At 31.6% G+C, this 11,567-nt stretch overlaps 1 protein-coding gene across 1 annotated transcript in view; it reads left to right on the top strand.

Moving 5' to 3' along the window:
- The window catches only part of LOC106459583, a 58,757-nt gene extending 47,597 nt beyond the window's left edge, over window positions 1–11,160 (top strand). The window contains exons 3-4 of the mRNA XM_022386097.1: window positions 1,287–1,422; window positions 10,634–11,160. Of these exons, the coding sequence (XP_022241805.1) occupies window positions 1,287–1,422; window positions 10,634–10,716 (219 nt within the window). The 3' untranslated portion in view covers window positions 10,717–11,160. The remainder of the gene's footprint in view (window positions 1–1,286; window positions 1,423–10,633) is intronic.
- Window positions 11,161–11,567: the final 407 nt, after the last annotated feature.

The raw sequence follows: 11,567 nt of genomic DNA, 5'->3' as shown, positions 1-11,567 counted from the left end.
TTTTATTGTAACTAAATGCGAATTTTTTTTTTCCTCTGATTTTCATCTTCCCTTAATAATTTCAGTCATTTTTTTTTGAGGAACGAGATGCGTTAAACAGTCCTTTGATGTTCATCTTCCTTTAATAATTTCAGTCATTTTTTTAAGGAACGAGATGCGTTAAACAGTCCTTTGATGTTCATCTTCCTTTAATAATTTCAGTCATTTCTTTTGAGGAATGAGATGCTTTAAACAGTCCTTTGATGTTCATCTTCCTTTAATAATTTCAGTAATTTCTTTTGAGGAACGAGACGCTTTAAATCGTCTATACTTTTGTTAGTTTTATAAAAATATACATTTGTTGCAGTCAAATAACAAATTACTAATGAATAACGTCCTTATGTGCAAGTCTTAAGAATTGGGTTCCTAAAAAATGTACATTTTCCATGGTTGATTCATAGTTTCTCTAGATTAAAGAAAGTACTATGAATATTTTTTCTTTAGCCCCCTTTAAAATTTTTCAGAACACCATCTTTTATTTTTAAATTGCAAACATATATTTCAAAGAACTTTGATGTTTGTGTCTTCTATTTAAAAACACTTAAAGAGCAACATGTTAAAAATATATCTAAAACAATTCAATATTTAAATAACTTGAATTTCTGTTATTTGTCGCTATAGCAAATTTATGTAACACGATATAAACTGTCAGATTTGTCTGTTTGTTTTAGAGAAAAACCGAGGCCACCATGGGGTTTCGAGCCCCGGAATTTATCGTTGAAAGTCCATAAAATTTACCATTGTTCCACTAGAGGACTTGTTTAGTTTTAGTAATAGTTTAGTTTTATGCTAATTATAAGTTCTTTTTTTTTTAAACCTCAAATATTTGCAATCTTCGTCAAGATTTGTGAAAAATAATTCATATTAGTATTTATTTCAGTCGCATATTTTTTATTTATTTTACAAATTTAGTGAAAACAGTATTGAACAAAACGATAGTCAATGTTGTTGAAGTGAGCTGATTTGTATAAATTTTAAGGTCGAGAACTAAATGATGTTTTATTTTGTAGAATTTTTAAATGCTCATCTTGTTGAATCAAACTATTAAAACTAAATTCTGTTAATCCCAAACCATTTAGTTCCGGTTTTATAATTTGCCAACATTTTCTTTTGCTTCTTTTTTGTTTCTAAAGGATGTATTTTAATTAGATAACTAGCACGAAGAGAATCTTGAAATATCTACAAAAAAAGTCTACACAACCTTTGAGTAATTTAATAAACCTTAACAATAACTCGAGTTGATTCAGTTTTCAAGGTCCACGAAACAGTCCATCTACATTCAGAATGTTCAAGAAGAGACAGGAGGCAAGTTTCGTTGTGAAGTCTCAGCAGATGCTCCGTTTTTCAAGACTGCAGCAGCAGAACAATGGATGGCAGTACAAGGTATGGAAAAAAAACTGTATGTATTTTCTACCTAATCGTTCTGGCTCTTTCCGGACCAGGCATTGCCGGGTAGTTAGGGCGCTCGACTCGCAATCTGAGGGTCGCGGGTTCAAATCCTCGTCACACCAAACATGCTTGCCCTTTCAGCTGTGGGGGCGTTATTATGTGACGGTCAATCCCACTATTCGTTGGTAAAAGAGTAGTCCCAAGAGATGGCGGTGGGTGGTGATGACTAGCTGCCTTCCCTCTAGTCTTACACTGCTATATTAGGGACGGTTAACGCAGATAGCCCTCGTGTAGCTTTGCGCGAAATTCAAAACAAATCAAACCTGACTCTTTCCTGGTTTACTTCGTTCTTGGCAAGGATTTAAATTTAATCACCTATCAGACCTTCATCTTATCAATTTTTATTTTTACTAAGACGTCCATTATTTAATTTTATATATTAACTACACCAGAATGATATTTATATTTAGAGAATGATAATGTTAAACACTTACCACGCTAGAAAATATTCAAAAGAGAAAGAATATCACAAAATCAAATTAAAAATTAAAAAAGGATATAAGAGTGAACATTTAAAACATGTTGTAAATAAATATGAGACTTAATTAGCATTGGGCCGGTTTGGTCAAGTGGTCAAGGTATCTTATTATGAATCTGTGGGCCTCAGGTTCGAATTTTGTTAAAATTGGCGGTGGGTGATGTTAAATAGTTTCCTTCCTCTAGTCTATCAATTCGAAATTATGAATGACTAGCACAGAGATAAATAATTTTGTGCATCTTTGTGCAAATATATATATTTTTGCATGTTCATTGGTTTTTCGCCAAAAACAACACTATCAGCGCTAGCCGTCCCTAATTTTGAAGCGATAGAATATAAGAAATGCAACTAGTTAACACAACCCATTCCCAACTCTTAGGCTACTCTTTTCAGATCAACTAATAGGATTTAACCTGTCACTCTTATAACCCATCCACAGACTCAAAGAGCAGAGTGTGATTTTTTGCGAAGAACGAAGGTAAGCCAGATAAAGGGACGCGAACCACGGGATTTCAGCTTCATTGTCCAGTACGCTAACCACTAGTGCACGCGAATATCTGAAGTTAACAAGTAATTAGTCTTAATTAATTTCATATGACTACGTAAATTATTATTAAAATGAAATATAACATAACATAATATTTTGGGACAACATGGGGACCTGTTGATCCATCTCGACTGTTTCATCCTCAAAACTAAGTTATAATGATTAAAAAATAATAATGATAAAATTGTAAACCCAACCCTTTTCATTCATATACTTATCAAGCTTTTTGTTAAACTCACTTAAATTTACTGCCTCTACAACATCTGAAGGCAACCCATTCCAAAGGCCAACCACCCTGTTAGAAAAATAAAACTATCTTAGCTGAAGATGACTCCTACCTTGCCAAAATTTATATTTATGTTCCCTAGTCCTACTATTCTCATTGTTAAATATAAAAAAGACGATACATCAACACTATCAATTCCCTTTACAATCTTAAACACCTCAATCAGATCCCACCCTAACTAGAAAGAGAAAACTATTTGAGAAATTTCAGCCTCTTGTCATATGACAACCTCTCCATCCCAGGCATCATTCTAGTAACCCTTCTCTGAACTATTTCCAACAATTCAATGTCTTTCCTAAGATAAGGAGCCCAAGACTGAACACAATATTCCAAATGTGGCTTAACCAGTTACCTGTACAATGAAAGTATAATCTCTTTAGACTTGTTTTCAATATTTCTATGGATACAACCTAAAATCCTATTTGCCTTACCACTAGCAACAGCACACTGTCTGGATGGCTTTAGAGACTGATCGACTATTACACCAAGATCTCTTTCTTTCATGACACTACTAAGGTTATTCCCATCCAAATTATATTTATAATTCAAATTATGATAACCCACTTGCATTATCTTGCATTTATTATAATTAATACCCATCTGCCATTTATTTGACCAACTCACTAAATGATCTAAATCCTTTTGTAAATCAGCAGCATTAAGACAGCCACTTGATGGCTCAGCGGTAAGTTTGAGCGCTAATAACGCCAAAAATTTGGTTTCAACACTCGCGATTGGCAGAGCATTGTGTTTTTTTTGTGTTGAAAAACCAAAAATAAACATTAAGTCAACTTGCAAAATAGTTGATGAATTGCTAGAAAATAAAGAACAAACACAGAACTGATTACATAATTTGGAAGAATATGGAACTAGTATCACAGCAAAGAATACTCTATATCATTTTAATAATATCTTCAAAAACTTAACTACTGAGTTAAAATGTCCTAACCCAACATTATGTAGCATATATATCGAATGTAAAGTCCTCTTTTTTGAACACCAATAATATGTGAAAAAATAATCAAAATTCTCGATTCAATGGATGAAAATAAAGCTCCAGGTACTGATAGCATGACACTAAAATACTTGAAATATCCCGATATTACTTTTCCTGTAATTTCAAAATTGACTTAATATGATATTTTGCTCTGACACTATTTATCCCGATCTTAATATTTCTATAATAAGACTTTTATACATATATAAATGATCAATTTAAAAAACAATTTTATTTATAATTTATATAAATCATATAGACTTCAAAATCTCAGTCTGATGATACTATTTTATTAAAATATGATTATAATATTAAGGATGTTACTGACTGTATTCAAACTGACCTTAATAAAACTGCAAGATGGCTGTACAACAACGACATTTCTTTAACAAGTAACGCATCTAAATGATGACTGAATAAGAACAATATTTGTTTAAGTACTAATACATCTAAATTATAGCTGTATAATAACGATACTTGTTTACCTAACAATGCATATAAATGATGACTGAATAAAAACAATATTTCTTTAACGAGTAATGCATCTAAATGATGACTGAGTGAAAACAATATTTGTTTAAGTACTACTGCATCTAAATTATAACTGTATAATAACGATACTTGTTTACCTAGCAAGGCATCTAAATGATGACTGAATAAAAATTAGATATATCAATGTTTAACAAATATCGTTATTATACAGACGGCAATTAAATGTATCAATGTTTAACAAATATCGTTATTATACAGACGTCAATTAGATGTATCAATGTTTAACAAATATCGTTATTATACAGACGTCAATTAAATGTATCAATGTTTAACAAATATCATTATCATACAGACGCTATTATCGTTATTATTTAGATGTATCGATATTTAAGTACGTATTACTATGTAAACAAGTATCGTTATTATACAGCTATAATTTAGATGTATTAATACTTAAACAAATATTGTTTTTATTCAGTCGTCATTTAGATGCCTTGCTAGGTAAACAAGTATCGTTATTATACAGCTATAATTTAGATGTATTAATACTTAAACAAATATTGTTTTTATTCAGTCGTCATTTAGATGCCTTGCTAGGTAAACAAGTATCGTTATTATACAGCTATAATTTAGATGTATTAGTACTTAAACAAATATTGTTTTTATTCAGTCATCATTTAGATGCATTACTCGTTAAAGAAATATTGTTGACGTCTGTATAATAACGATATTTGTTAAACATTGATACATTTAATTGCCGTCTGTATAATAACGATATTTGTTAAACATTGATACATTTAATTGCCGTCTGTATAATAACGATATTTGTTAAACATTGATATATCTAATTGACGTCTTTATAATAACAATGTTTATTTAAATATCGATGCATTTAAATGAAGTATCTTTCAGGCTTCAGTTAATTTTACTCAACTTCCTTTATTGGATGCCCATAATATGAAATTCTTGTTGAAATATTCTAATCTTACCTCTTGCACTTGCTCAGTTATTGGGAATATCCACGAGTGTATCAGGTAATGGTTATTCAACTAATGTTTAAATGAATCTCTCATATTAATTATATATATATATATACACACCATTGAATGAATTCATTATACAATAGGGACTGTCAATATTTGTCTTTACTTATTTGTAAAAATATGAAATTATAGAAAGAAGCATAATTAAAATTCTATATAATGTAAAGTCTACTAATAATTATATAGATTAGACTGACAGATTTAAATTTTTGATTACGTTGAGTGTTTCTGAACTGTATCAGTACATTACTGTGATTCAAAAAAAATATTTTTCTGATAAGTTTGTTTAATCATAATATATGATCTAGATATTAAGTTTGTGAGATGTGTTTAAGAGAGTGCCAGGTTCCTGTCATTTTAAAAATCATTTATTGAAATTAATTAAATTTCAGTAACTTAACCGTTAATAAAAACAAATTAAACAAAGGTTTTTTAACCAATCATATTCTTGTTTTCTATATCGTTTTACATCTTATCTATACTTTAACCTTATATTTAGTTATTATTCACGTTTTATTTCTGTAATTATATATATTCTAAATTCGGAGCATAATTATGCGTTACCTTATACGTTTATTAATGTGTGTAATTGTTTCTATTTTTCTCCAGGTAAGCTGTAGGTTTCCCGGGATGTATTTATTGTGTAATGACTGTATTTACTGCGTTACGACTGCATTTACTGTGTAGTGACTGTGTTATTGTGTCATGACTGTCTTTACGGTGTATTGACTGTATTTACTGCGTTACGACTGCATTTACTGTGTAGTGACTGTGTTATTGTGTCATGACTGTCTTTACGGTGTATTGACTGTAGTTATTGTGTAATGACTGTCTTTACGGTGTATTGACTGTAGTTATTGTGTAATGACTGTATTTACTGTGTATTGACTGTAGTTATTGTGTAATGACTGTATTTACTGTGTCATGACTGTATTTACTGTGTAATGACTATATTTACTGTGTCACGACTGTATTTACATTGTAATGACTGTATTTACTGTGTAATGACTGTATTTACTGTGTAATGACTGTATTTACTGTGTAATGACTGTAGTTATTGTGTATTAACTGTATTAGTGATTAATGGTTATATTTACTGTCCCACGGCTGTATCTACTGTGTAATGACTGTATTGGTTATGTAGTGATTGTACTTAAAGTGTAATGACTGTATGTGTTGTGTAATAACTAAAATAATTGCAAAAAAAAAAGAAACATTAGATGAAAAATATATTAAATTGTTCTCATAATCACAAAGTCTATAAAAATGCAAAGGTTCGGTCATTTGAACGCCCACACCATGTGAAAACAAGTCACTTGTGTCAAACCTCTTTAGAATTGAAGCAGTAATCTAAACCTTTAAAAACGTTTGCTTTTTTTGTTTCTGTTTTATTAAGCACAAAGCTACATAATGGGCTATCTATGCTGTGCCCACTGTGAGTATCGAAACCCGAATTTTAAAGTTCTAGGCCCACTGACTTACCTCTGAGTCACCGGAGGGCCCTTTCAAAACGAAGTAAATAAGTATTATGGAGACAGACGATCTAGATGACTTTATAGAATAGGTTTAGATTATCTAGTAATATGTTTTTTGATTTTCCTGAGATTTGAGCTCTAAGGGGAACGTGTACCTAGCAAATTTACAAACACATCTTTGATCTCTTCCAATCAGGCTTCATTAGGTTTGCGCTATACGAATTTGCTCTTCTCAAAATATCGAGAGATAATTTCAGACTACGCTAAAGAAATACATTAAACTTGCGGCTGTTTGCATTTATAATAGAATGTTGGCAGATGTGATTAGATTATAGGGTGATTAAGAATCCTTTGGTTTATGTCAGGGATCATCTAAAAAGTTATCATAACGTAAGTCTTTGCTATTATTTTTAAATCGATAAGCCATGAATTTGGGGTTGAATCGCGTCCGTGATGGGTACTTCTCTAACTCCTAAAAGGAACTTAATTGTTAATTCTAAGCAGCGCCTAGAAATCTTTATCCGAAATCATTTGATTACCTTCTCCTGGTGCCTAATACTTGGTCCACGTGACCAACACGTTAACTGCTAAGTAAGACTTATCGCTGACGTACAGTAGTTTTCCATTACGTCCGATAAGCACGTCTTCATTTCAAAACCTGATGAAACGAGCAAGAACGGGACACGAACAATGTGCGTAAGAATAAACCTATACGTGTCATTTTCAAAGAAGAATATTTATGCCTCTGATATATAGTATATATATGTATTTTTACATAGATAGCAATATGGAATTAGCAGCAGAAAGAAACAATAGTGTACTTATGTTCTAAGAGAAAGTCAATTCTGATTTACGGAGAACTGAAAAAAAAAACAATAGTTAAAAAGCTACCCAAACTATTTTGATTAATTATGAGGAGACAAAGGTTGTTAGTTCACGGTTTTCTGTAACATGAAAACGCACTCTCGCTTAGTGCATATAATGATTTATCTAATCAAATGAGTTCTGTTCTAATTACAAGCTGCGTGAATAATGCAAATTTATTTTCTCGCATATCAGGTCAGGCGTCCCCAAGTTGTTAACGTGCTCGGGCTGTGAAACCCAAGATCCATTGCCGCAAAAATCGTGCCTCGAACTTTGGGGCCATCAGTAGAGTAGCCCAGGAGTTGGCGGCGGGTGTTGTTGACCAGCTGCATTTGATTTAGTCTAGAAGCTTAAAATTAAGGATGAGTATGCGCGGCTAGCCCATGCGTAGCTTTGCACGAGACTTAAGAAACAAATAAACAAAATTTGTCTTTTCTATCATCAAGCGAGTAAACACCCTTTCTCAGAATGCTTTAAATTCAAAACTTTATTGGAATTAAAATGTTAATAAAATAAAGAATGAAAGGCCTTAGGGACAACAAATATACAGTATTTTGTTAGACTCCTTTCAATCTATTTTACTAAACTTTCGTCATTCTTTTATAATTGAGTATTATCTAACTTTACAATTTATATTACCAGATGACTGTCCTATTGGCTCTAACTAAGACTATTTTAGTGATTATTTTATTTGGTTATTGCCAGACTGCTTTACTTGGTTCTCTGTGTTCTTTATAACTCTCCTCAAGCGTTTTGGGATGGATTTCACGTATTTTTGTGTGTTATATCAACCCAAGACATTTAAACTGTAATCATTATTTTTAAATGGACCTTTAACTGGAAGCAACTCTCCCTCATTCAACACCAATGTGACATTTTTTCAAGAATGAACAATTATTTACAAATAAAATGAAGTATGTACTGCCTCAGCCACTTAAACGCAAAGTGATTTCATTACTTCATGCCGCTATTGCCAAGACTAGGACATATCGTAACATTTTTGAGAGATAAGGTAAGGATCCGCTGGCGATGGTCACTAAGTATTCAAACACGGCATGGCCAGGTGGTTAGGGCGCTCGACTCGCAAGCTAAGGGTCGCGGGTTCGTGGGGGCGTTATATTGTGACGGTCAATCCCACTATTTGTTGGTAAAAGAGTAGCCCAAGAGTTGGCGGTGGGTGGTGATGACTAGCTACCTTCCCTCTAGTCTTACACTGCTAAATTAGGGATGGCTAACGCAGATAGCTTTGCGCGAAATTAAAAAAAACAAACAAACACTAAGTATTAATGTTGAAAAAAGCTCAGTCCAGCGTTACGCATATATATTTTGGTACTGCTTCCCTTAGTGACAAATTTATGGTGAAGTACGGGTTATTTTGGAAGCCATTTTAAAGCAGATTTCACATTTTTTTCCAATCAAACTTTACAAAACTATGCACTCGTACCTTTTCTTTTCACATTCATACCACTAAGAAAAAAAAATACTTCCACCATTTTGTTGTTGTTTTTGCAGTTGCTGGACAAAGATTGTGGAGACTGAAAATTTTGAAAATTTCTGAAAACTTCACTTGACTGTAGAATCAAAAGCAGACAAAGCTAGTTAATGAAATTTGGTAAAATTCTTCTAGAGGTGCATTATGTTCGGAATAAAACAAAATATCTGGCATTTTAAATTATGGAGAAAAGTAATAAGTATACATAATGAGCAAATTATGTAAAAAAATAGGGAAATTACTGCTACAAATGTTTCATCATGTATTCTGAAAATTGGCAATAATCTTGTATATTTCAATTATAATTAATAGTTACCACTGATTAACATAAGTAAAGATATTCTTGTTTACCAACCACCAAAAGTAGGGCATTTGTTGCTACTGAATGTGGTTAATTAGACGTTATTATAAATAATATGTCTGACAGTAGCAAGAATAACATGGACAGTAGCAAGAATAACTGGTTAATTAGACGTTATTATAAATAATATGTCTATGTGGTTAATTAGACGTTATTATAAATAATATGTCTGACAGTAGCAAGAATAACATGATTATTCTTGCTACTGACAGACATATTATTTATAGTAACGTCTAATTAACCACGTGTTATTCAGTATAGCTCAGTGATGATTCTTAATGATGCAATGTGAGATGCCAAGTTGCATTATTTTGTCGTGTTTACGAGAAATTACCTACTGTTTGAGTGAAACAGTTTGTGATGTAAACCGTGATTTATTTTCGTATATGTATCATGTAGATTTATTGCTTGTTTTATTTTTGTTTTGCATTTTTCATTACATGTACTTATATTAAAGATCATGATTTATTGAAATGGATAATTAAGTTTTCAAGTAATGCTATACATAATATGAAACGAGATTCGGGAATATAACAAAAAGTTATTTTTGACAAATAATTAAACAATCATATTTTTGAAACATACGTTAAGTGATCCAGCCTAGTTGTATTTCTTCTTTTCCTTTTTATTTTGGCTACAAAACTCCGTTTCATTTGATTTAAATATTGCTGGATTAACATTTTATTTGCTTACTTTTTCCAAATTTAGGGCCTTATATTCTTATATATATATATTAGATGTAGTAATGGAAGCAATAGTCTGAATAGTACGCGCCATTTTTATCCCGTTACAGTTTATATTTGTTCAAATTCTGTGCACATCTATAATAGAAAATTATTTTTTAAATGTTTCTTTCCATAAAGCCTGTATAATCTGTGGTATTCTCGTTGAAATAACATTCGCTGTCTAGATACTTTCAGGATACATAATGTAACATTTGTAGTAATAATTGCCCTACTTTTGGTGGTTGGTAAACAAGGATATCTGTACTTAAGTTAATCAAGTATTAATTATCATTGAAATAGACAAGATCATTGCCAATACTAGTTAAGATTTTCATTTGGGATTATGAATATAATTATGATCAAACTTTTTTTTTCTAACTTTCAGATACCTCTGGTGCCCCACGAGCTTCTTCTCTCCAGGGAGTGCTACCAGTGGCTTTACTGGCAGCTTTTTACTCTATTTTTTAACCAGAAATTTTTGTTTGGCCTAATTAGGCTCAAATCCTCTTTGTATGTCAAAACTTAAGAGGAAAAAAGTGGAACTGAGAGAGGGGGCAAACCGAAAAGAATAAAAAATGGTGAAAAAAGACGTAGCTTGATCAGTTGTGACGTCTTTTTTGGAGAACTTCCCATTTTCATAAGCCAGTGTCAAAATTTTCTTCGCTGTGTGATGTCATCTTCTAGAATGATGGACAATAAGTTTTATTCTTGGTTATCATAGAAACGAATTTCTTTAGTTAAATTCATTGAACGACAGAAATATGGTAAACCAAGAGTATTTCTACTATACTGATATTTGTGCCTATTGTCTATTGACCTTTAACGTGTTTATGAGTATTCTAGAAAAAAAAAACATGTACCTTCTGATGTTGCTTTTAAAGCTTTTCACTGGGAAATAATCGATTTGTTGAGTCAATAAATGAGGTAACAGCCACGCTCAAGATAGATCTGAGTAACAATCTGATTAAATTGAGTGGTACCTCAAAAAACAACAACAACCTTGTTCTTTAAATCGTCAGATTTTACAAATATATTAACCATATACCACGTAATAACGTAAGAATAAGGTCGTCGTCAAAAACAAACAAAACATAAACAATCCCACGTTTCTATTGTAAACATGAAACGGTAAGATGAACATGATGAATCTGAATTGCACAGGTTAAATAAACATCTTTATTTTGTGACCTGAAATGGTTTAATTTGTATTTTTTACATGTATGAGATAGTTTGTGTTTTTTTTTCTTTCATATGTCATGTGTGTTTTCCTATTTACGCTGTGATATTATATTTGGTATCTTTGTTTTCAATTAATATTG

Source organism: Limulus polyphemus, unplaced genomic scaffold (genome assembly GCF_000517525.1).
Source record: "Limulus polyphemus unplaced genomic scaffold, Limulus_polyphemus-2.1.2 Scaffold632, whole genome shotgun sequence".
Classification (NCBI taxonomy): Eukaryota; Metazoa; Arthropoda; class Merostomata; order Xiphosura; family Limulidae; genus Limulus; species Limulus polyphemus.
The sequence above is the reverse complement of the archived record's forward strand: the minus strand, read 5'-3'. Positions and strand labels throughout refer to the sequence as shown.